The 26,544-nt window shown below is 47.0% G+C and overlaps 1 protein-coding gene across 4 annotated transcripts in view; it reads right to left on the reverse strand.

Moving 5' to 3' along the window:
- Positions 1-2,240: 2,240 nt before the first annotated feature.
- Positions 2,241-26,544, reverse strand: part of KBTBD12 (kelch repeat and BTB domain containing 12) — a 55,048-nt gene continuing 30,744 nt past the window's right edge. For all 4 annotated transcript variants that reach the window (XM_059940513.1, XM_059940516.1, XM_059940515.1 and 1 more), the window contains exons 5-6: positions 18,373-18,570; positions 2,241-4,035 (exon numbers count right to left, since the gene is read on the reverse strand). In XM_059940513.1, coding sequence (XP_059796496.1) covers positions 3,854-4,035; positions 18,373-18,570 — 380 coding nt within the window. In that variant the 3' untranslated portion in view covers positions 2,241-3,853. The remainder of the gene's footprint in view (positions 4,036-18,372; positions 18,571-26,544) is intronic.

The raw sequence follows: 26,544 nt of genomic DNA on the forward strand, positions 1-26,544 counted from the left end.
TGGGCACAGCCTGCCAGGGATGTCCTCCGGTGCTCCCTGCCCAGCTCAGACCCGCCTGCAGGAGACTGGTCCGTTCCCCGACGACGTGGCTGCTACCTGTCCTGTCTCTAAGTGGCCTGAGGCCACGTACAGCACGGCCAGGTAGGCTCCTGCATCCGCCCCTAGCGCTCCTGAGCTTCCGTAGAGAACCTAAGTGCGATGCAGACCCCACCCGCTAAACAGCCCCCAGCCTGGACTCTGGTGCCAGAGCCTAAAGCAAAGAATGGAGTCCCCTTCAAAGAACTGCTGGAAGGGGACTTGCCTGGTGCTCCAGTGGTTAAGACTCCGAGCTTCCAATGCAAGAGGCGTGGGTTCAATCTCTGCTCGGGGAACTAAGATCCCACATGCCACAGGGTGCAGCCAAGAAAATTAATAAAAAAAAAAGAACAGCTGGAGGAAACAACGGAAACATCCACCACTTGGTGGTTTGTTAAAGAAATTATGCTGCATCAATGATGGAATCCTATGTAGCTGTTAAAAAGGGAGAGCGTATGAAATAGTCTCTGTAAGATACGCTGTTGAATGAAAGAAGAATGGAATAGAACCATGTTATATATATTTATATATATGTAAAATGTTATATGTGTAAAACTAGAGGAATATGCGTGTGTATTCCTTTATAATTTACATATTCCCTTAGCTCAGTATTTTTCCTCAAGAAAGTTTGATGGAATACACCAGAAGTTGGTAAACTTTTTCTGAAAGGGCCAGAGGTCTCTACTGCACTTCCAGGGTCCTGCTGTTGCAGTGTGAAACCAGTCACAGACAATACGTACACAGTAAGCATAACTGTGTTCCAATAAAATTTATTTACAAAAACACGTGGTGGGTGGGATATGCAGTAATCAACAACGTGTAAAGGTCAGAGAGAAAAGAAGTATCCTAGAGATAGCTAAGAAATGGCTCGGGATCGTGAACCACGGGCACTCACCAGGCGTGCACACACCTCCTCACCGCAAGAACCAAAGCACCTCATCACCAGACGTCCCAGGGACCAGGGCTGAGCCCTCCCCTTTGGCAGAGGTGACATGTGTCCTCCCAGGAAAAAGCGACTTTGGCAGAGGAAGGCTGGAGTATCGTTCGGAAATCGCAGGCTGAAAGTAACTCCAGGCAGCCTGAACAATAAGGAACATTTATCCTAACAGTGAGCATCTAGCAGGAAGTCCTGTGGCTGGTTCATTCTGTGGCTCTGCTGTGTTGCCCAGGACCGGGGCCTTCCCATCCCCCGTCCCGCCTGGCTCTGTGGACCGGCTGCAGCCCGCTCCTCATGGCAGCGCTGTCTCTGCAGTTTCAGGGGGCCCGCAGCCTAGAAAAGTCTCAGCAGAAGAGCCCACGTCTGTCAAAGAGCAAGAAGGCCTCTCCCCAAAGCCCCTCCGTAGAGCTCCCTTATGTCTCCTTCCCTGAATGGTCCACGTGTTGTGCTAAGCTGACCGCCGGAGACGGGAACGGGATTGCGATGGCCAGTGAGCTGGGAACAAGAAGAGCCAGGGCCCCCCGGCGGGGTGTGCTGGTGTTGGCGGAGAAGTGGGGTGCCTTGACTGTGCACCCCGCAGCTTTTCTCTCTTGGTGCTCCAGCCGGGCTTGGGGTGGACAGCGTAGGCCATCCGGTCGGGGCTCTCTCTAAGGAGCCCTGGTGGAGGGGGCGCCACCCTTTGAAAGATTTTCTGGTCTTTGGGTTTGGCTGACCCACTGTGCTCTTGTGCTCAAACTGCCGGCATCTCCGGCTCTGACTCGCGGCAGACTGCTGATGCCCTCCATCCGGCTGCACTGGCCCTGCACGGCTCCCACTGCTATGGGGCTGGTTCAGCTGAGACACGGGCTCCCGCGAGGCCTCCTGCCCATCTGCTGTGTCTGCTGTCATCCTGCTCGAATACACTGGACTGTGGGGGACGGTCTTAAAGGACTTCCTCACTGGGAGGTGTGTGGCTGACACACAAAGGCCGGGCTCTTGGGGTGGCCTTGGGGGTCTTCTGTGTGGCCCCATCTCCTTGTCTTGGCTTCTTCCGGTGCTTCAGCCACCCTGGGAACCGCACCCCTCCTGCCCTTGCCCACCTCACATGTCCTGGCCTCTGGGCCTCGCTCCCGATGTCCTTGAGGCTGGTCATCCCTGACTCTGGTTCCTGCCCAGGAAGTGCTGAGCGTCCCCTCCTCAGATGAAAATTACATTGGATTGCAGTACGAAAACCAAAATGAAAGCGATCTTCCATCAGTGACATTTTATTTAATATTCATTTTAGAGCATTTGCTCATTATAAAGTCAATCAGTGAGAACAGTGACGCCTCCTTGACGAGCACAGACTGAGCCGGCGTGACTGGCAGCTGCAGCTCCTGTCAGCATCCGGACCACTTCCCCCGTGCCCCCTGCTCAGCGCCTAACCGTCCTGTCTCACAAGGAGCAGAACTAGCAGACAGTCCCAGTTTTAGGAGTCCCCCATGCCACATTGGGACAGCCTTCAATTAAGGTGAAGACAGGGAAGACAGGGAAAAGTTTGAGGCAGAATCTCTCACGCTATCCAACAGCAGGAGGGCAGAGTTACAAATACGGGTCAGACGAGCAGCATCCAGGGCCGAAAAGAAACCCTGGGTTATCAGCACCCCACCTGGACCTGGAGGGGCCGGGGCTTCAGAGCGATCTCAGACCCCATGCACATCTCTCCCTGAAACCCCAGGATGCCACGCCAAGCCCGGGTGTTCTGGGCACTGTGCTTCGGGAGATGCTGATTACGACGATAATGATAAGGAAAGTATCAGCAGCTAAAGAACGCTTCGTTTCGCGTCTCACGGACACTGTGCTCAGCGCTTTCTCACTCAGTTCTCCTCCAACCCTAGGGAGCACTTTCCTTCCCATTCTGCACGGGAGGAGAATAAGGCTTTAGAAAGGCTGGGCTGCCCAGGATCATGCAGCGTGCTAAGAAGCAGAGCTGGGACGAGAGCCTAGATCCCAAACTCAGTGCATCTAGAAAAGTCACGGCCCTCCTACGAGGCCCCCCACCGCCGACGCCATCCAGGGAAACTGGCAGCTTCCACTGTGGTCACATGGCTGGAGCAGCGGCATCCCCATGCTGACCACCCAAAGACCCACGCGTGTACCAGGCACTGCCATGGGCACTTGGGATACACCTGCAAAGACACAGGTGTGGCCCTGCCTTCTGAGGGTCTAGCCTACTCGGGATAGCCCACCCTGGGTCTGACTGGTCCTGTTTTGTGGTGGCAGAAGCAGGTTTCCAACTGGCTCCAGCTTCCATGGATCTGTCCCTCCTGCCTGGGTTAGCAGCTGGAACCTGGGGACACGGGGAGCGGTCATGACAGTCACACAGCTCTGCACTGAAGAAAGTGTCTCAGTCTAGGATGGTCTTCCCCTGGGAAAGCTCTAGGGAATTTACCGACCGTTCCTGCTTAAACAAGAGCCTTGTGCATGTGAAACTCCTGGGAAATTGGTGAAGAACAGCTACCAAAATGCATTCTTTGAATCCACTGGGCTTCCAGAAGCATAGACAGTAAGTAAAATAGATGGATTTCTATGTGTTGTTTAAATGTCATCCCTAAATTATATTTTGGGAGCGGCTGTTTTCTGATTCTGCTCAACTGTGGGTGAAGCAGGCGGTTCCATCCTTACCCTCCAAGCTTGGGGAAGACACTGCAAAGCCTGGGTACCGGAGGGCAGACTCTGCACACACCCTCTGCAGCGCCCAGCGCACGCCGCTCTGCACAGCGTCGCGACGCATGTAACACACACGTCCCACACATGCTGTGGGCTCTCCATCCCTAGTGCCTCCTTGGCAGACACCTCAGGGGTCCCACAGAGGCACAGACCTCAGTGCCCCCCACCCTCCTCCACTGACTCTGAAGGCGGGGGGATGAGGTCGCGGGGATTCTTCCTCGCCACCAGGCAGACATCATAGCTGTCGTGCATGAGGGCGTTGACGGCTACGACATTCCACTGGTTCTCCCAGGGGTCCAGCTCCAATATCTCTTTGGAGATAACTTCGTGGCGATCTGAAAAACAGCAAAGGAGGAGGACAAAATATCAAATATCACGCAGTATTAAACTCAGAGGTCATCATTGCTATTAAACAACTTCCTCTAAAAGGTATTATGCAGCAGAAATTAATTAACAAACAGACGAATACTGTACTGTGGAAGACACAGTGTTCCTGATGTTTAAGAAACCAAGAAAGGCCACGTGACCACTCACATTCAGGAGTTATTCAGACACACTGACAGGGCATACTGTTGTCTAAAGTGGAAGGGGTGTACCAGGGTGGTGCTAACGATTTATTAAAGATGCCAGCAAGGGGGGAGCCTGTCCTTAATTCTGCACCTGTGAGAGGAGGTCTCACGACCTCGTGTGAGTCACTGGCCTCCCTGCGCTTACGTTTCCTTAACTGCGGACAGGATGCTGGGGCACAGGCAGGGTCCTTGCCGGAGACAGATGGCACAGTCTAACTGGGCAATTTAAGAGAGTTTGGAAAGGTGTGGGTAGCATTTAGGAAGACCCACGAGGGATGGCACAGCCCCCAGGACTAAGAGCAGCTGGGCCATTGCCACCTGGAAGGCCGCAGGGGGAAGGGTGGGAACAGGAACTTGGAGAGGGCAGCTGCCTGGAGCTTAGCCATCCCCAGGGACCCTCCCGGCAGCCCCGCAGAGGGGTGGGGAGAACAAATACCCTTATTCTACCCTTCTTTCTCCCAGCAATTCTGGCTAGACCCAACCAGAGGCCAGAGGGGAACGGAGCCTGTGAATGCAGCCCACACAGGTCGGCTTTGCAGGACACAGAGTAAGATAGAGAAGGGATGAGTGGGTTGGGAGGGCAGATGGGAGATTTCCAGCCCAGACGACTGTTTCACAACTTTATGATGATAAGAGGAGATAAAGTATGGAAAAGTGCCCAGTCCTGGCATATAACAATCAATACTTGAAAATGGTCTATGTGCGCTTGTAAAGGATGTGGGTTTTATAGTTCATATATGTCCATTAGGTCATGTTATTCAAATCGTCTACATATTTACTGCTTTTTGTGGGCTTCTTCTGTCTGTTAGAGAGCTGTGTGAAGCTATCCCACTAAGATTATCGATTTGTCTATTTCTCCTTTTAGTTCTGTCCATTTTTAGTGTACACATTTTGAGATATTAAGTAAATACAAATTTCATATAAAATATTTCATATAAAATATTTCATATATTTGTATTCATACAAATACAAAATACAAATTTTATCATTTATAAATTTATCATTTAATTGACCCTCTTACTCTAGAATAAGTTCCATTAGAATTCTTTTGACTAATATCATAACTAGCAAAAGGTACAATTTTAAAGAACATTCTGTTAATTTTTGTCTTTTAACTGGAACATTTAGTCTATTTACATTTAATGCAATAACTGATATATTTTGGTTTAAATCTAACATCCCATTTGTGAACCGTCCTTGTCTCACTCGTTCTTTCTTTTCTCCTTTAATGCTGTCTTTTAGACTGAGTGTTTTTTATCATTCCATTTCTTCTCCTCCACTGATTCAGAAATTATAAACCCCATTTGTATTCGTTTTTTTTGGCCATGCTGTGTGGCTTGCAGGATCTTAGTTCCCCAACCAGGGATCGAACCTGGGCCCCGGCAGTGAAGGCACTGTGTCCTAACCATTGGATCTCCTGGGAATTCCCCCCATTTCTATTCTTTTGGTGGGGGTTACCCTAGATTAAAACTTGCACACCCAACTTACCAAGATCTGATTAATCAATACCTTGACCGTCCTCTTGGAACACCTTAGAATAGTTTAATTATATTTACTTCCCTCCCAATTTATTAGCCTTTGTTGATGTGCATTTTCATTCTGTCTGCGGACTGTGAAAGACATTATTATTATTGTTCTGTACAGTAAATGCTCACAGAATGACCCACGTATTTACACTTGCATTGCTCTTCATTCTTTCCTGCATCTTATACTTCATCAGGGACAATTTTCCTTATGCCTGAAGTACATACTGTAGGGGATGTCTTCTTACGGCAAACTCCTTCAGCTTTTGTTTGTCTGAAAATGCCCTTTTTCACCTGCATTTCCTGAATGAATCTTCACTGCAAAAACACCAGAAAATAGTCGTAGCTGACACTCAGTGTGTGCTTACAGTGGGCTGCGTGTGCTGTGCTCACTGTGAGCCGGCTGCACTGAGATGTTGTGTCACGTCACCCTGTGGGGCAAGCCCCCGTTTACCCCTGTTTTCAGACTAAGGGTTAAGACTCAGAGGACCTGCCTACAGGCACATGGTTAGAAGTGGCAGAGCCGGAATTCCCACCCAGATCTGCGATCCTCAAAGCCTGTGCTGGAGACCACTGAGCCCTTTCGAATGAAGAAGGACGTAGTGGGACTGTGTTTCCTGAAGCTTGTTGATGAGGCGGGAGGAGACAGGCTCTGTGGGACCCAAAGCTTATATGACTTGGGAGGCCCTCTTTAAGGAAAATGTTACAAAATTAGGTATGGAAGTGAGTATTTACTTTTTCCAGCTCTATTGGGGCACAATTGACAAATAAAAATTGTATACATTTAAGGTACACGATGTGATGATTGAGATGTGCACATGCTGTGAAACCATCACCACAATCAAGCTAATTCACACACCCATCACCCCGCATGGTTACGTGTGTGTGTATGTGTGTGTGTATGTGTTGAGAACACTTAGCAAATTTCAGGTATACAATACAGTATTTTTTTTGTTTTTTTTTTTTGGCTGCGTTGGGCGGCTTGCAGGATCTTAGTTCCCTGACTAGAGACTGAACCTGGGCCACGGCAGTGAAAGCACCGAGTCTTAACCACTGGACCGCCAGGGAATTCCCAGTATTAACTAGAGTCACCAGCCATATATTAGATCCCCAGAACGTCTTCACCTTATAACGGGAGGTCTGTAGCTTTTGACCAATATCTCCCCATTTCCCCCTCCCCCAAGTCCCTGGCAATCACCATTTCTACTCTCTGCTTCTGTGAGTTTGATTATTGTGGATTCCACATGCAAGTGAGATCATATGGTACTTGTTTTTCTGTGTCTGGATTATCTCGCTTAGCATAATGTCCTCCAGGTTCATCCTTGTGTGGCAAGTGGCAGGATTTCCTTCTTTTTTATGCTGAATAATATTCCATGGAATATAAATATATTTATATCACATCTTCTTGATATCAGCTCCGTCCAATACAACTCTGTGATAAAGGAAATGTTCTGTAATCTGCAGTGTCCAATACGGAAACCACTAGACACATTTGAAGTGTGAGACTGAGGAGCTGATTTTTAACTTTTATTTAATTGTAATTAGCTTAAATTAAAAACTTACGTAGACACGAAGCTCAAAATCTTTTTTTCCTTTAGTTTTTTTAAAAAAAATCTTTTGGGTCTGTGACTTGCTGAGACAGGTGTCTCAAAGTCCATGCAGTTCTTGAGGATTTATCCATTTATCTTGTGGTTTGTGTAGTTTCTGTTTTATATGTCTCTGAGTTGTGTCGTTAAGTGCAAAAGGAATCATGCTTGTTGAGTCCGTTAGAGTTCCTGGTGGCACCAGCAGGCACGAAGTTTGTCTGACTTTAGCAAAGTGGGGATTTACTGGACGGAACGTAGCTTGGCAGCTTGAGGGCAGCTGAGAGGGGTGTGGGTGGCCCAGTCAGGCTGGGGGCCGCCACTGGCCTTCTCGCTGCGGCTGCTGGCAGGCGTCAGTGCTGGAAACCACCATTCCCCCCAGAGTCCTGATGGTGAGAGGCTGGCGGGTCTGACCCTGGGGCTGCCCATCGAGGGGCAGACGTCCAGGACAACCGTTTCCTCTTCCTGCCCGTCCTCCTGTTGAGGTGGAGGAGCCTTCTCTGACTCCTTTACTGCCAGTGTCTTGGAACATGTGTTTTACCACTCACACACCTGGGTTTCTGTTTCGTTTTGTTTTGGTTTAGCTGGATGAAGACTTGCAATGTCTTTATTCAAATTAATGCAGGCTGGGGCTTGTAAAATTTTAGAGTAGACAGAGTTTTCTTCGTTAATTTTGCTTCCTTTCGCTCATTTCAATGTTTATTGGGGAGACGTATTTTTTTAAACGATGTATGCGTATTACCATCTTTCCTCGAAATCTCTAGTTTACATGGAATGAAAATTACTGCATTAGTGCCAAAGAAGTAAAGAAGGTAATGAGTGAGCTTTCTTGACTGGGACGGGGAGAGTGTACTGAGTCGTACCAGACTTGGGTGTGGCTGGGGACTCAGGAAGAAGGCACCCTGGGGGTCCGGGCTCCCGCCAGGACCGCCTGACAGGGCACTCACCACGGTGGGCCAGCCCGGTGGTCTCCTAAGCTCCCACCCTAACGGAGCTCAGAGAGCGAGCTGTGTACCTACCCATGTGTGTGAGCCTGGGCTCCTGAAACGCTGTCCTCTCACAAGGAAGAAGAAACCGGTGGGCAGTGGTTGAGAATCTGGCTGCCAATGCAGGGGACACGGGTTCGAGCCCTGCTCTGGGAAGATCCCACATGCCGTGGAGCAACTAGGCCCGTGAGCCACAATTACTGAGCCTGCGCGTCTGGAGCCTGTGCTCCGCAACAAAAGAGGTCGCGATAGTGAGAGGCCCGCGCACCGCGATGAAGAGTGGCCCCCGCTTGCCGCAACTAGAGAAAGCCCTCGCACAGAAACGAAGACCCAACACAGCCATAAATAAATAAATAAATAAATAAATAAATAAATAAATAAATAAATAAATAAATAAATAAATAATTAAATAAATAAATAAATAAATAAAATAAAATAAAATAAAAAAAGAAACCGGTGGCTGAACTCAGTGTCAGCTCGTTTCAGTTCAGTTAATTCTCCAAAAACAGACACTTAATGCAGCAGCATCTTACTCACTCGAGGAGTCAGGAAACTCTCCCTGAGGCCGGCCGCCTCCAGGGGTCAGCAGTTGAAAACGTTATTTTATATGAAGCAAATAAAGAATTCGCGTGAGCGTTTGAAGATGAGAATGCCAAAGGCATGCCGTGGGTGTGGCAGACGCCTCAGCTGTAGCCCCACGTGCCTTAGGGCTGCTCCCTGTTATTGGAGATACTCCAGTGGACAAACTTGAGAAGCACCACCTTAGTCTAGATCTCATTGTTCAATTCAGTGAGACTGTCAGAAAACTGAAAGCGTGGGATATTTTTTAGTCCCTTATAGAGGTTTTTTTTTTTTCTGACGTGCTCTTTGGTGAAATGCTGACTTGCATTTTATTTATTACAGAAATATTACTGAGGACATTTCCCCGTGCCCTATATGAGGCTACGGGGAGAAATTCTGCATGTTTAAAAGCTGTGCCCCTCTAGCAGTGGTTTGTTCCCCTCTGAGGACACTGCAAATCCATAGCTGGGCGTGTGGGCCTTTCAACCCTGGCCTCTAGAGGGACCAGAGATGAACTGGTGGTCCTTATACAGCCAGTGCATGAGAGCGCGGGCAACTTTACCCCCATCTGGCTTGCTTTTTTTTCCTCTTTAAAAAAATTTTTATTTTATATTGGAGTATAGTTGATTTACAATGTTGTGTTAGTTTCAGGTGCGCAGCAAACTGAATCAGTTATACACACACATATATCCACTCTTTTTAAAATTCTTTTCCCATATAGGTCATTATAGAGTACTGAGTAGAGCTCCCTGTGCTGTACAGTAGGTCCTTGTTGTTTTATCTGTTTTATATATAGTGGTGTGTATATGTCTTTATTTTCCCTTCATCCCATTTCCTGATTTTTTTTTTGGCTGCGTTGGGTCTTCGTTGCTGCACACTGGCTTTCTCTAGTTGTGGCGAGTGGGGGCTACTCTTCGTTGCGGTGTGCAGGCTTCTCATTGTCATGGCTTCTCTTGTTGTGGAACACGGGCTCTAGGCTCGCAGGCTTCAGTAGTTGTGGCACGTGGGCTCAGTAGTTGTGGCTCGTGGGCTCTAGAGCACAGGCTCAGTAGTTGTGGCGCACGGGCTTAGTTGCTCCACGGCATGTGGGATCTTCTGGGACCAGGGCTCGAACCTGTGTCCCTTGAATTGGCAGGCAAATTCTTAACCACTGCGCCACCAGGGAAGCCCCCTGATTTATTTTAATTTCTATCTTATTGTGTGCCTCTCTATAAGCCATCTCAAGTTCCATTGCATTTTGAATGAATAGGTATGTGAGTCAATCATAAATCATAAAATGGGTTACTGAGCGCAGGCTGACCTGGCCTGTCCAGCTGGTGGGCTTGTCCTCAGGCGGGGGTGTTACCTACCCTCTCTAGTGAGGTGGAGCCAACGGTCAGCAAAAAGGGTGATACGGCTGCCCCCGACTCAAGCAGGAAGGAGAAGGTGATGAGTGTCACCAAGGCACGACCGCAGTGAGCACCTCTTAGAGGAGGGACCCGGTTTGGGCAAAACCAGAACCAAAGCCACACGACCGTCTGAGGACGTGCAGTTGCCTCTGCGAATGAGGTTGGGCTGGGGGGGAGTCCTTTGCCGCTCGCTGCGGTACATCAGCGTACTGTAAAATCACGTGGCACAGAAACAGTCTTCCGCTGTCTGGAAATTCAATTAGTTAATCAGAGATTTTATATTTTCCACCGATTGAAGGAATGGATGTACAAAACCACTTTTGATCAAGGGGTAATTGGCATCCCAAGTAATGACTATAAACAAACTTCTGAGTATTCTGGGCCTTTTTTTTTTCCTTTGGCCGCGCCGTGCATTGCGCGGGATCTTAGTTCCCTGAACAGGGATTGAACCCCTGCCCCCTGCACTGGGAATGTGGCGTCTTAAATACTAGACCACCAGGGAATTCCCTGGGCTTATTTGTAAGAAACATAGAATGTGTTTTACCCTTCAAGATACACAGGAGTTCAAACAGGAAATGGTGCTTTCAAGAAAATTAGTTTTTTATTTTCTTTTTCTTAAGAAAAATACTTAAAAAAATGAGATTAAGTAAGTGGAAGGTCTGTGAGGTGAAATGATTTGATAAGGACCACTGTATTGGGACTTCCTGGTGGCGCAGTGGTTAAGAATCCGCCTGCCATTGCAGGGGACACGGGTTCGAGCCCTGGTCCGGGCAGATCCCACATGCCATGGAGCAACTAAGCCCGTGCACCACAACTACTGAGCCTGCACTCTAGAGCCCACGAGCCACTACTACTGAAGCCTGCAAGCCACAACTACTGAAGCCTGCTCACCTAGAGCCTGCGCTACGCAACAAGAGAAGCCATGACAATGAGAAGCCTGCACACCGCAACGAAGAGTAGCCCCCACTCGCCACAACTAGAGAAAGCCCGTGTGCAGCAACGAAGACCCAACGCAGCCAAAAATAAATAAATAAATTTATATATTAAAAAAGACCACTGTATTTCATGTAAATATCAACACACTGGGATTCAGGTCCACTGTTTTATTATTTCTTTTATGTTTTGCTCCTCTGTTTCCCCTTTCCTTCTTCTTTTTGGATTACGTGAATATTTTAAATATCCCATTTTAATTTATCTTGAATTTTTAAGCATACTTCTTTGTATAGTTTGTTTTTTGGTAGTTGTTCTAAGAATTACAGTAACTTTTTAAAAAATATATATTTATTTATTTATTTTTGGCTGCATTGGGTCTCCGTTGCTGCGCACGGGCTTTCTCTAGTTGCGGTGAGCGGGGGCTACTCTTTGTTGCGGTGCATGGGCTTCTCATTGCAGTGGCTTCTCTTGTTGCGGAGCACGGGCTCTAGGCACGCGGGCTTCAGTAGTTGTGACACGTGGGCTCAGTAGCTGTGGCTTGCGGGCTCTAAAGCGCAGGCTCGGTAGTTGTGGCACACGGGCTTAGTTGCTCCGCGGCATGTGGGATCTTCCCGGACCAGGGCTCAAACCCGTGTCCCCTGCCTTGGCAGGCGGATTCTTAATGACTGCTCCACCAGGGAAGCCCAGGAGTACAGTAACTTTTAACAGACAATTTCACTGATACTTCATCACTTCAAGTGGGTGCAGGAACCCCCCTCACTCCCATCTAGTCCCTTAACCTACCTACCCCATTACGTTTAATTGTCACCACAAGGGAGACAGTCCTCTCTGTGTAACACTAACCCACACTGAGAACACTATCAGACAGTGTTAAAATTTTTACTGTCGACTGTCATTCATGTGCTAAAGAATTGAAGAGGAGAAAAACGTCCATTATATTTACTCGGGTATTCACTATTTCTCTTTGTCTTCTTGGATTCCTGAGGTTCCAAGTTTCTCAGTGATACCATTTGCCTTTCATTTGAAGAATTTTCTGTAACTTTCTTTTTTTAGAGCAGGTCTGCCTAATACGGTGTATTACACTGATTAATTTTTGTATGGTGAACCAACTTTTCATTCCTGGCATAAAGCCTGCTTGGTTAGAATGCATAATTCTTTTTGTATGTTGCTACATTCAGCTTGCTAGTATTTTACTGAGCATTTTTGCAACCGTATTCATAAGGGATATTGGCCCGTAGTTTTCTGGCATGTCTTTGTCCAGTTTTGCTATCGGATATTCCGGCCTCATAGAAAGAGTTGGGAAATGTTCCCTCCTCTTCTATATTCTGTAAGTGTGTGAAGAGTTGGTGTTATGAGCTCTGATCTTTTGGAAACATAATGTTGGCTTCCTCACTCTGTGCTGGGGGTCGAGAACAGAGTTTTTGATTCTGTCTTTCCTCTGCTGAGTCAAAGAACTCAACAGTTCTGTGAAGAACTGTGAAGAGTCTTAGACTTTACAACACGAAACTCCTGTCATAGAGGAAGGACAGGGTCACTCGTAGCAACAGCAGCAGCCAGCGTGTCTGCATTTTAAAAGTACAGTTATTTGAGCCTCACATCCCACAGGGCAGCATGGAGAGTGTCAGGCGACACCTGTACAATCAGTGGACTGCCTTGTAGGAGGGGAGCCCTAAGCTTAGGAACCGAAAGCTTTTATAATGGCCCTTGCGGTGGAGGGAGACACTGTCTCTCTCTTCTAAGGTTGTCTGCTGTACAGACACGCTTGAAAGGGTCGTCCGGAACAAAGGCAGGCAGTGTCTCTGCTCCCAGATGCTCAGAGATGCATGAGACCCACAGAGGATTACCTCCCAGCAGGCTCACCTGCTAATATTTTCCTTAATACTCCCCTCGTTGTTCCTCTCTTACATGTACTTTATTTATGTATCTCAAATTTGCTTTTGTTTTATCAGTTATACACGCGCACGATTTAAAGAGCCAAACAGCCTAACAAGGTTCAGGCCTTAAAAATGGTTGTCTCCTACCCACCTCCCCATTTTCTGCCTTTCAACCTGGCTGATTCTTCTGGCACTGAACACTGTCATCTATAAATAACGTATTTTATACTATTGCAACTTCTTTTTTTTTAAAAAAAATTTATTTTCTTTATTTTTATTATTATTATTTTTTTGGCTGTGTCGGGTCTTAGTTGCGGCACACGGGATCTTCACTGAGGCACGCGGAATCTTTAGTTTGTGGCACGCGGGCTTCTCTGTAGTTGAGGCGCTTGAGCTCAGCAGTTGCGGCACGCGGGCTTAGTTGCCCCGTGGCCCATAGGATCTTAGTTCCCCGACCAGGGATCGAACCCGCGTCCACTGGACCATGAGGGAAGTCCCTATTGCAACTTCTAGATTTCTCAGATGAAGCCATGCACTCCTGACTTCCACTGTAGAAAATGTGGTTTCAGCTTTCTTCCACATCCCCACCGTGTCTGCCCCACTCCCCCGAACGGTTGAGGCTCCGTGTTTACCACTGACATGATTAGATGTGATTGTTATCAATGCTATTCACACATGACCGGGTGGCACACTCCTTTCCTGCACAACTGCTTGTTTCCTCTCAAGTCAATTGTTTTATTTTTGTTAGTTTTCATTGCTCTTCTCCAAGTGTCTAAATCTTGCAGAACATTAAGATTTGATCAGTTTTCTCTTCTGGAAGTCCCCCCCCCCCCCCGAGAGCCTTTGACCAGCTGCCTTCTGAACTGGCTGTTCAGGCCACTGTACAAGCTGTCATCCCTGGATCTCCCCTCAACATCCTTCCCTCCACTGTGTTTAATCCTGTCTCCTGGCCCCCTGTCCACTAGTACTTGGCTTAGGTGTTCGTTTTTGGTGAAGCAAAACCTAACAGAAGGGAGCACAGGGGATAAATTTTGGGAACATTGCATGCCTGAAAACCTGCTCCCACACTTAGAGGCTCAGCAGGTACAGAAGTGTAGGTAGAAGATAACTTTTCTCTAGGGCTTTTGAAGGCCTTAGCTTAATTTTCTTCTAGCTTCCAGTGTCATGTTTCCTAAGTGTGGTGCTATTCTGATTCCTGACACTTTCTACGAGATGAGTCCTTTCTCTCCGGCAGCTTTTCAGGATCCTCATTTGTCCCCGGCATTCTGTGACATTGCAGGGATGTGCTTTACTTTGTGTCCGTTTTCTTCCACGCTGCTGGGGATGAGGAGTTTCCTTTCAACTGGTAACTTTAGTTCTGGGAAATTTTCCTAATTTATTTCATAGATGTTTTGTCCCTCCATTTTCTCTATTTATTTTTCACTGAAACTCCTATTCAACCATTGGACCTCACGGACTTACTTTCTCTTTCTCTCATTTTCTATCTAATTGCTTTTTGCTCTGCTTCCTGAGAAGTTTCTTCCACTCTACACTCCAAGTTTTCTATTGTATATATAATTTCTGCTATCATATTTGTAACCTCCAAGAACTCTTTTAAGTATCCTTTTCCTGTTGCGCTGACAGACGTTTTCTTTCGTCTCTCCGAGGACGCTTCTCCTCCTGGCACAGCCTGTTTCCTCCAGGTGCTTTTCTTCTTTATGTTTTGATTTCTGTCTTTTCTGTACATGCTTTCCTCAAAGGTCTGATGAGCCCCAGCTGTTTGCTCATCCTTAAGAGAGGGATACCACGGAAGCCTTTTCTGTGAGGTTCTCTATGGGGTGATTTGGCTTTGCCTTATTTTGGGGCTGGTCAGATCCCCAAAGAAGAATCTTCCAGTCTCCTGCCTGGAGGTTATGGCTGCCCACGTCTGGGAGCCAGAAAAGGAAGAAAGCTGATGATCTCAAGATTCAGTATGTAGCTGTTCTCTTCAGCTCCCTGTTGTTGGTACTGATTGCCTGCCCCACCCCCATCCTTAGCTTCGGTCTTTGTTGGGGTGCAGGAGGGGCTTTATCTCAGGGTCGAGGGAAGGGCGGGAGATGGGGGTCTTCCTGTTTTGCCGCTGTCCTCGTGTTTTCAGCGTCACCCTCATTCCCTCTTCCAGACTTGTCGTCCACCCCCAAGACTCCCTGGGGTTCTGTGGTTCGTGCTTCCTTTCCTGTTGCCAGGTTAGCACTGAACTGTCTCATGTCTGGGCAGTTACTCATCCATCTGCTTTCCTGCTTCCAAAACTGTGTTGCTGTTGCCTTCTCTCCTCTTCTCTTTGTCTGGCTGTGTTCATTCCATTTACTGTCATTTTCGTGGGACGTGGGAGAAAATGAAGGTGTTCAACCTACTATTTTAACCAATATCCAATTACTATGTTTATTACGTGTTTTGGTGTCTATCTGTCCCATCAACCGTTGAGTGTCTCAAAATTGTAGCCCAAGTGCCTGAACAGTTTGTTTCAATACATTTTTATGGAATTAACTAAACAGATTAAAAGAGTACTTTCTTGACTGTGGTTTTTTGAGTAAATAAATGGGATGAGTAGGTTTGTGTCACACAAGGAGAGAAAATTCAGTGCCTGTTTTTAGGTCTGACGGTGAGATCTCTAGTTCGTAATGGGCACGCTATTATGCAATTGTTCTGTTTTCCGTAAAACCCCATTGACACCTCACTCAGCTAATCCCGGACAATCTTCCATCTTAAAACCAAATAATTAAAAGGGACTTTGAGAACTCGCGTAGTAAATCCCTTTCCCTCTGGCTGGAAGCATTATTAGTCCATTAGAGTTCCAAGAAAAGACATTGGCTCAGAGCGTGAGTTCAGACATTCTTGAAAAACTGGGGATATCAATTCTCTAACTCAGTATTATACAAAGGAAGATAAGACAAGGAAACAAGACAAAAGAGAGTATCTTCTAGATCCTTAGACAGTAATTACCCCCCACTGCTCTGGAGGTCCTGAGGCCGCCCTCTGTATTCTCTGCCCTTCTCTTCTGGTCAAGAGAAAGCCCGCAGCCAGGGGATGGAGAGCAGGACCCTGGTGGGAGTTGGGGTGGAGTTGGGGGGCGGGTGGCGAGTGGTTCAGCACCTGGGCGCTCTCCTGTCTCCTCCAAGGCCTCCTCACTCACGGGGCTCCAACAAGGGTCTTTACAAGATCTCCATGCCCTGCCAGGTTTCCTGCTACTGTGACAGGTTACTACCTTTACACAAGCATGTGATGTGTAATATAAAAGATATTAGAACCGTTAAAAAAAAAGTTTTGGAAAGTTCTCTGAAGAACAAATAGAGAAAGAAAGATTGAAGCTTCTTATCATGGGGACTTTCAAGAATACAAAAACCAGTAAATAAGGAATTCCCTGTCAGTCCAGTGGTTAGCGCTCCACGCTTTCACTGCCAAGGGCCTGGGGTTCGATCCCTGGTCAGGGAACTAAGATCCCACAAGCTGAGTGGCACGGAAAGAAAAAAAAAATCTAGTAAAGAAAGCCCCTGTAGCCATTATCCAGCTTTCACAATGATCAACATTTTTCCAACGTTGTAAAATCTATTCTTGCCCCCCCATCCCCATTCACTTTTTAAAAAATATTTGCTGGAGTAGATTAACACAAGTTCCAGACAGCATATCATTTTCATCCATGAAAACTTCTACACAGTCTCTCATCGTTCATAACGTTTTTCCTTTTTCTTCCTCTTTCATATAAAACTACAGTGTCATTATTATTGTGACCTGACAAAATTAACCATCCTTAATATCATCTAATACTCCAGTCCACACTCAGATTTCCCAGATTACCTGAAAAATATCTTTCTCCAGAAGATTTGTTTGAATCAAGAGCCAAATAAGGTCCACTCACTGTATTTGGTTCAGATACCTCCTAAGTCTCTTTTAATTTCTAAGGAAAACTTTATTCTTTAACTTACATATAATTATGTGCTTTAAAAATGAAGGGAGGTGTATAGCAGGCTTGGTTTTGCTGCAGGGACAGCTCTATTTTAATTGGGCATGCTTCCAAAATTGTAAGTACTCCTGGGGCATGTTTTTCCTGGATGTGTCCTGGCCTAGTACTTCTATTAGGAAGGTTAGAATTAAACTGTTAGTCATTTTTACTGTAACTGCATTCTGCCTTACTTACTGATGCAACTAATCAAACTTTGGAGACAGTTACTTATTAAATTTGTGCATATTTAAAAATCTCCCTGGACTTCCCTGGTGGTCCAGTGGGTAAGACTCCGTGCTCCCAGGGCAGGGAGCCCCAGTTCAATCCCTGGTTGGGGAACTCAATTCTGCATGCCACCACCAACAGCCCGCATGCCTCGACTACAAGATCCCGTGTGCCACAACTAAGACCCGGCACAGCCAACCAAAATAAACAAATAAATAAACAAATATTAAAAAAAATAAAATAAAGAATAAAAATCTCCGTTACTTTAAAAAACTATAAATCCGTACTGTAGATTGCAATGATGGTAGCAATTAGATATGTGGAAGCTGAGTTTGGTAATAAACACGTAGATTAGGTATTATCTTAGAAAGGCTTTCAAGCAATTTATTTCTCGTGTCAGTAATGGGGAGTAAGAGAGTTTTCCGAGGGCAGGATTTCAGTAAAGATCAATAAATGCAGAGCTAACCCCCCGCGTTTCTGGTCATTCCCCTATTTCCCTGTGTTCTTTATATTTTTATTTATTTTTAAAAAAAATTTATTTATTTATTTTGGTTACCCCAGGTCTTAGATGCGGCAGGCGGGCTCCTTAGTTGCAGCATGTGGGCTCCTTGCTTGCGGCATGCAAACTCTCAGTTGCAGCAAGCATGTGGAATCTAGTTCCCCGACCAGGGATTGAACCTGGGCCCCCGGCATTGGGAGCACAGAGTCTTATCACTGCCCCACCAGGGAAGTCCCTCTTCATATTTTTAAATCTCTCCTTTAGTCCTACAATCTGGCATTAGCTTTCCCTCCCCCATTTCTCCTCTTGTCGTGTTCAACTCATATTTATTGTGTGTCTGCTGTGTGCCAGACACATTACAGACCAGATCTCACTTAATTCTTATGACAGCCCGTGGAGGGAGTAGCCCCACTTTGTAGACATGAAAACCCAAGGTCAGAGGTTGGTGAGTCGCCCAAGGTCACTGCTTCTGCCAGTGCCCACCCTGCTCTTAGGATTGTTCATTGGGTCAGTTAAGGGAGGTCAAAATCGACATCAAAGGAGGTTACAAAACATTTAAAACTCGACCAGTACCTGCTCCGTGGAAGCCCCCGCAGACGTACAGCTTCCCGTCCACGGCTCCTGCATTGGTAGAATTGGTGCGAAGTGAGAGCAGGGGGCTGGGCATGGGTGGGCCCTCCCTCCAGAAGTCCCCGTCCGGGTTGTAGATCTCCACCACGTCAAGGCACTTCCGAACCTGACCCTTGTCTCGACCTGTGCAGCCGATTCCACCTGCAGAGGGTGACACAGAAAGAAGGTGACCAGAGCTGAGACGTCCCCGTGGGCAGTGCCCCCTTTCTGCAGGGTCTGTATCTCAGGCTCATGGACCTTGGTGTGCTCCTCTTGCCTGGTGCTTCTTCTGAGATAATTTGTAAGCAATAGTAATGTCTACTGTGCACTCCATAGCCAAGGCTAATCTCGTTTTATCCATAGTGTTCTATCTGTTTGTGCTCACCCATGAGGCTGATTCCAGCACAGGCTTTATAACCTACAACATCCAACACTGGCTCACACAATGACCCTCCCTTTAGAGGAAGAATTTCCGGTTTGAACGTGAGGGTGACCCGGTTCTGACATCTGCCTTCCTGTTCGTTATGATTCCACAGAGCTGGCTAGAGAGGCAAACATCCTTTCCATCCCCATCATTGCCAGCCTGTCTCTCCTTCTCTTCTTGTTTATTTTATTTTATTTTTTATTTTTGGCCACTCCGCACGGCATGCGGGATCATAGTTCCCCAACCAGGGGTCGAACCCGGGCCCCCTGCAGTGGAAGCGCAGAGTCCTAACCACTGGACCGCCAGGGAAGTCCTTCTCCCTCTTTTCTTTTTTTTTTTTTTTTTAAAGATGCATGGGTGTTTCCTTTTTTTTTAATTCATTTATTTATTTTTGGCTGTGTTGGGTCTTCGTTTCTGTGCGAGGGCTTTCTCTAGTTGTGGCAAGCGGGGGCCACTCTTCATCGCGGTGCGTGGGCCTCTCACTATCGCGGCCTCTCTTGTTGCGGAGCACAGGCTCCAGACACGCAGGCTCAGTAGTTGTGGTGCACGGGCTTAGTTGCTCCGCGGCATGTGGGATCCTCCCAGACCAGGGCTCGAACCCGTGTGCCCTGCATTGGCAGGCAGATTCTCAACCACTGCGCCACCAGGGAAGCCCCCCCTCTTTTCTTAAGTGGCAGGAATTTTTCCCCATTAGAGCAGGGCCAATCTTTGGTAAATTTCAGGTTTGGGGGTCAGAGGGAAGCCCCAAACACAAATGCGTGATGCGTCTTCCATTTTTGAGTGACACAGTTCATTCAATAGATATTCCCTGATTACCTGTTACACGCAAGGCAGCATGCTCTTGATGAGGAGCTGAGAAAGATGAGTGAGGTATGTTTCTTGCCGTTAAGAAGTTAATGGGGTGGGGACTTCCCTGGCGGTCCAGTGATTGGGACTTCGCCTTCCAGTGCCGGGGGTGAGGGTTCGATCCTTGGTCGGGGAGCTAGGATCCCACATGCCTCGCGGCCAAAAAATCAAGGCATAAAACAGAATCAATATTGTAACAAATTCAATAAAGACTTTAAAAATGGTCCACATCAAAAAAAATCTTTAAAAAAAAAGAAATTAATGGGGTGCAAAGGGCCATATACACAAATAAACAGATAGCGACATCATGACAAGTACCTTAAAAGAGATACAAATTACACTCAGAAGTCCAGAGACTGTCACAAGTAGCAGAAATATTATTTACATAATTGTGACTTTAAGTACAACGCTCCATGGGAAAGTAATGGCATAAGAATTTCCAATCCACTGTAATAAGAAGCACAAGTTTGTAGGTGACCTTTTTTGTACCACAATGAAAGGTCTTAAATGTCAGGGCTATATTTCCTGATCTGAAGCGTGGCTCCTGGGATGGAGGTGAATCCCCTGGAAGGAGAGACAGTCCTCTCATCGGTGACCTCGTTCCATGCAGACCCAACCTGGTGACTTGGTCTACACGACCAATCAAAGTTGGGAGAGTGCTGGCCTCAGGCTACCCGTGGAGGGTCCTGAAAGGGTCAGTGCAGTGGGGTGTGGGTGAGGGCTTGGCTCTGTTGTTTATAGCAACACCAAGACCAGAACTGAGACTGCTCTCATCACATGGCCTTTACCCAATGTGTCACTTAGAGATTAATCACGTGACACCTCATGGCATTTCCTCTTTTGTGTTATTTAATTCCTTTCCCATCATCATGCTGGTCGGATGGTCCTTCCGTCCATCATCACATGGTTTCCTATCTTCCTTCAGTGCTGCACCCCAGGACCTAGCACAGTGCCTGACATGTGTGGGTCTGGAATGAATGAACCAGAAAGTTAACTTCTCTTCGGCTTCCTCTGGCCTAGTGGATGTGTTACAGGCTCACTGAGGGCAAAGACCACTTTTCATCTGTCTTATATCTCACAGTGCCTGACACACGGTACTCAGTGAATCCGAGAAGATTGATGGGAACAGCTTATTTTCACCCTGGTTGGGACTCACGCAGACATAAGAGGACTTCAGAGGGAACCTTTTTGTTCTCTTTGCCTATGGAGCCTGACCTGTTTCCTGTCTCAGTACGAACCCAGGGATCAAGGCTATAAACTCGGGAAGCTCTTAGCTGCTTTCCCTCTTTTCCGCCTGGATAAATAATTTAGCCCGTTACTGTGCCAAGTCTGAGCAGCAGCGTTTCCAAGGAGGGGACACGCCAGCCTCAGTTAACTGCACACTCTGTTGTTCACAGGCCCTCTTCCAGTGTGGCACTGGGGCGGCTGGAGGCTTCTTAGTCCAACAAAAAGTGGAATTTCCTATCTGGGGGCCAGGATGGGCTTAAAGAAGAGGATTTATCTGTAGCAGTTGACCATGGCAACCACCCATCAGGTAAGAACAAGATGATTTAGCTACCTGCTCCGTAAGAGATACTATTAGGCTGGTTTATATTACGAGCACTTTAGAAGACCAGTCAGTGGGGGCAAACATGAAATGCAAGTCGCTCAGAGCCAGTCTGGGCACACCCAGCAGCCAGCAACCTGGTCGTAATCAGAAGTTCACATAAAAGCCCGTTAAGAAAGCTTCCCCAACGTAAAGCATATAAAGAATGGGTATTATTCTCTCGGTTGTTGAAATAATTAGAGTGCTTGTCATTTTCGGTTCCCTTTTACTAAGTGTATTTAATTATAACGTTCAGCCCTTACGCTACAAAACTAAACTTTTACGTAGGTGCCCTTTCTGTTTGGTTGTCAGGCAGTTCACAGGCTCCACTCGGGTGACACGGGCTTGCAGGCTCTGCCTTTGTTTCTGACCGTCCACCCCTGAACACACTGTCTGTCTCACTTGGATGTAATTCTACCACCAAGTACACTCTCAGCACCACTCTGTTACCAGCGACTTAATGAGCTTAAACTGAAAGTGAATGCTGATTAGATAAATAATCAAATAAAAGCACGGTCTTTATTAATAAGTCAGCACCAGCACTACAAGAGAACTCTTTTGATCCTGGGGTAGGATCAGCACATCTTTAGAATTTCGATGAGATACCTCATATCTTTAATTTATATGCCATCAGAACCTCTGAGCCTGACTTTCCTTTGTTCAAAAACAGGTAAATAGAAGTTATCTTTGCAAGTCATACCCCAGTGGACCTCCAGTGCAAAATATATACTTTAGTTTTTTTTGGTGGGGTCGGGGGGTGTGGATCATAGAAGAAAATGCCTCTCTCTCTTTCATTTCTGCCAAGATGAAGACCTGCTCTCCTTGTGGTTGGTGGTCATAGAGTCTTTCCCTCTGCAGGGCGTGGGAGGAACCGTCTCCCCACACCAAGCCTGGCCGGGCGCTGGCCAAGGGCGGGGGCGTGGTCCTTCCCTGACATCCTCTAGGACTTGCTGTCCATGGGGCCTTGAACACAGCGGGGCTGGTTCCTGACATCCTTCTCCCTGCAGGCCTGCCTTCAGGTGGCAGGCTTATTCTTTCCTGCCTTCAGGTGGTAGGCTGCACCCCAAAGGGGAGGATGAGTCTGGAGCAGTTCTGCCCAGCTCCCAAAGTTGCTTGCATGGCTCAACAAGCTTTAATAATATATTCACTGTTGTAAGCTCCCATGGGCCAGGGAAAAAGCATGTGGGCTTTTGGAAACAGACCATGGTTCATATGCCTGTGTCACCACTTATAGCTGGACAACTTTGGTCAGTATAATTTCTCTAAGTCTCAATTTTCTCATCTGTAAGTTTCGGATAATAATTCCAATTTCATAAGTTGTTGCAAAGGTTAACTTATAGGTAACTATGTAAAGGCGGAGAAGGGTGAGGAGGATGGACATGTGCTGTAAACTACTCCCAAGTACTATGATAGGAATTTCCTTTTAGTTCTTCCCATGCACTCCATGTGATGGTCATTCTTCCTCCTACGTGTTCCAGGACATTGTGTAAGTAAAGCAGGACTCCCTGAAGCCGCTGGTCTTAGGTTTGCTCGCTCTCAATTTAATTGTCCGCTACATCTATGATTGATGGCTGTAGGGGCGAAGCTCTCTTAAATGTTTCCTTTGAGGTTGGATAGAGCCGATCAGAGGCTGAAGGGCTAAGAAATAAGCTGAGCCTTCAGGTGGGGAGAAAGTTTCGCTGACACGATGGATCAGAGTAATGCACTGGTCAAACACTCGAGAGGGGTAGGAGCTGTCAGGTGGCAGCATAGGAGACAGACAAGGATTTTGCAGCCTGTGGGCTTCCAGGAGTGAGGCTGCCCCTGTGTCTAGGTGGAGGGGCCGCTCTGGCTCACGTGTGGAAGACGGTCTCTTCACGCTAATATAATGCTCGCGACAATGTCCTTCGCACCCTGGTTGTCTGCTCTCTGGTTTTCTTCTTCACTCATTTCGGAGCTCCAGATTTGGAGCCTAAAGCCCTAGAAGACACGACCTAGCTTCTTGTCCCTTCTTAGTTAACACAGGGCTCTCTTGGGTATTTTCAGAAAAAAAGCCCTTCAGAACAGGGTGGAAAGTAGGCTCATCTGCCTTTTACAAACTTCCGGGTCACGCCGTAGGCCTGTCTAGGTGTGTTGGGCTCACAGGACACAGGTGGTGGCACTCTCTCGTGTGCACGTACCCTTTTCACCCACTAACCCCTCCCTGTCCTTCGCCAGCCTTTTCTTGCTAAGAAAACGTCCATCTCCCTTCTGTTTGCTCCTCAAAACAGACGACCAGGAAAATCAAATAAAAGAGCCGAAAGGGCAGACCAAGTTCCATTGGTTAGAGCCTGGATTTGCTTGATTTTGGAGGGAAACTCAAGTGCTTGAAATGTCGTATCATTTCCAAGAGGAAATGTAGACAGTTGACCAGAAAGTTCTGGCACTGAGCCCTGGGTGCCAAATAAGCTGCAATTACAGAAGCGCTGTCCCATCTGTGGGATTCCACTGATTCCGGATGACCCCTGGGCTTCCGTCCGGCCCAGCCCTGGGCCTCGGATTTCAATGCGCCTCGCCCGTCAGTTCTTTCCAATTCTGGGCCCATCTTTTCCTTGTTTCTTCCCAATCCCACTTCCCCAGCCTGTCCTGCAGGTCCAAGAGCTGAGCCCACAGTGGGGAGGGAGAGCCTGGGGCCGTGGGTGGGAGCCCAAGTGCGGATGCCACAAGCTCAGACTAGTGTCACACTGTCCCCACGCCTGCTCGTCACCCAGTTCCGCCGACAGGACCCCTCAGACATCTCAGGCCTGTCCCTCCCCCGTAGGTGTACAGAGCTTTGACAACCGGCCACCGCACTGCCCAGTCCTCACCTTCCTTCCCCTCCCATTGCCCCCGGCACCCTCTGCTCCAGGCTCTCCCAGCTGCCTGCAGTTCCCCAAGCAGTGAGGTTATTCATCTCCAGGCCTTCGCTTAGGCTGGTCTCTGCTTGGACTGGCCTCTCCTCCCCAACGTGACAAACTCCTCTTTCAAGGCTCAGCTCAGCAGCCACTCCTAGGAAAGGCTTCGTGTCTCTGCCAGCGGCCGTTCTCTCCTGGAGCCTCTGCCGCCCTCTGAGCAGAGATCAAGGTTCCTATAAGTAGTGCTGCTCTTACTTATCTTCGTGTGCGTTTCCCTGTTGATGAGGCTGTGAGTCACTGGAGGGCAGAAGAGTGTCTAATCCACATCTGTGCGCCCCGCACTTTGCACCCGGGCAGACAGGCAAGAAAACATAACTGAGTGCGTGAATGGACCAGCTCCTCACCTGCATCCCGGGTACTTTTTTTTCTTCTTACGCTCTTTTGTCAGAACAAAAAGCGATGAGTAGCTTTCCAGAATGTGTCAAGCGCTGAGTCCAAACAGCTGAAAACTCACTTCCTGTCAGATTATAAACATTATCTTCTTAAGGATACAGGACTCTCAGCCCAGATATGGAGAGAAATTGTTGGTGTCTGTTGTTGGGCTCCTTTTTCCCCCAGGTCTGCCTGCCTGAACAATCACTAACCTCCCTTAACTTGGGCTGGACATAACCTAACAGGACACAGGCCAAGTTTATACTAATACTTCTCTCAAGTGACCCTGCAAAGAACCATTAATCAAATATATTCCACACCTTGCAAATGTAGACACACAAGATGTAAAGTACGAAGGCAAAGTATGCATCCTTCTGTTCCCTGAGTTTCTTCTAAAGGAGGCTTGACAGCATGTGCTGAATAACTACTGCAGAAAAAAGGTCTTGGGACTTCCCTGGCGGTGCAGTGGTTAGGACTCCGGTGCTTTCACTACCGGGGCCCAGGTTTGATCCCTGGTTGGGGAACTAAGATCCCACAAGCCGCATGGCGTGGCCGAAAAAAAAAAGATCTTAATAAGTCTTTGGTGTATTTAGCTTGTGTGTAAATAAAATGATTTACAGAAAGTGATAATTTGTGCTCATTTCTATATTTACCCAAGAACAGGTGAAGGAAGGGAGTGATTAAAAAAAATGATCACATGTATAAATTAGGATAAACTAGTTGAAGATAATACATTTTACTCAAAATGACAGGATTTTAAAATAATTGATATCTTCTTCAAAGCATCAGAGTTTTTCCATTTCAAGTCTTCATGCTGTTTTAAAACATATATTACGTTATTCCCTGCCGTAGTGAATTGATGATTCCAGAGTTAACATTTTCTTAAGGATTCAGAAGTAACAATACGATCTGTTTTCACAATATGCTATGGACATAGATGGTTCTATACACTAGGCTACATGGAGACATACCTAAGATTTGCTTTGTTGAACAAAATTCTTGCTATCGGTGTGGCTTTTAGCAATTTACCTCTTTTCATAAAAGCAAAGCGTAGAACGTGTAGTAGCACAAGGCTTTGGCTGTGTTCCCTTATGCTTTTCTGCAAACATAAACAACAAGTCAGAGGCCCGAACAACATCCTCCTAAGACATTTCTCGTCTGTTCTCAGTAACATTATCATCTCTGTCCATCAGGGGTTTTCACACTGTAGAAGCTTCCGAACATTCTCTCATTTCAGCATCAGAAACACTTTAAACTTCTAGTTAGTTTTAAGCAGTCTGTAAGCATATTTTGGCTATCCACTTCATATCCGTACTACATGTTAGAGAATAACAAGTTTAAGTATTGTTTTTTTTTTTTCCATAAGACACAGTCTACCGAGAAATCAAAGACAAATATGAAACCATTATAATACAGCATTGCAATTATACATTGATTGAATAGAGTGCAATTTCTCACTAATTGTCACAATGCAATGTGGAACTGCCCACTCTCTGTGAATTTGTAGGATGTCAGTGATGAAAATGACTAAAGCTAAGTTGCGATTTCAGAGCCATAGGCAAACTTTGGCCTCTGAGAGTACTTATTTCTGGGTTCCCACTGAGGGTGCCAGATAATCAAGGTGAAAATCCTTCATAGGATTAACTGCAAATACATTTCATGGACACTGACAGCAAAAACATGGTGAGTCATTCAGTGTAGTTCAAATCCAAGTCTTTTCTCAGAATAAAGCAGACACTGGCATTCCCTGGAGAACTTCTTCGGCCGTTGAAAAAGTACATTTCTTTACTTGTTCAACCTGAGCTTAAGAAGTGTGTCTCTAAGCCCAGAACGCTCTTGGAATGAGTTCACAACGTACCCAACAGCCTGCTCTGATGACCTGTGAGTACAGGATGCTCTGACCAATGGCCTGACGTAGCTTCCTGGAACACACATGCTGTCCAGGGGAAGACACCTTGCCTCATTCATCTCTGGGTCTCCCCTAAAAGCCAGCTCAG

This window comes from Balaenoptera ricei, chromosome 11 (assembly GCF_028023285.1).
Source record: "Balaenoptera ricei isolate mBalRic1 chromosome 11, mBalRic1.hap2, whole genome shotgun sequence".
Classification (NCBI taxonomy): Eukaryota; Metazoa; Chordata; class Mammalia; order Artiodactyla; family Balaenopteridae; genus Balaenoptera; species Balaenoptera ricei.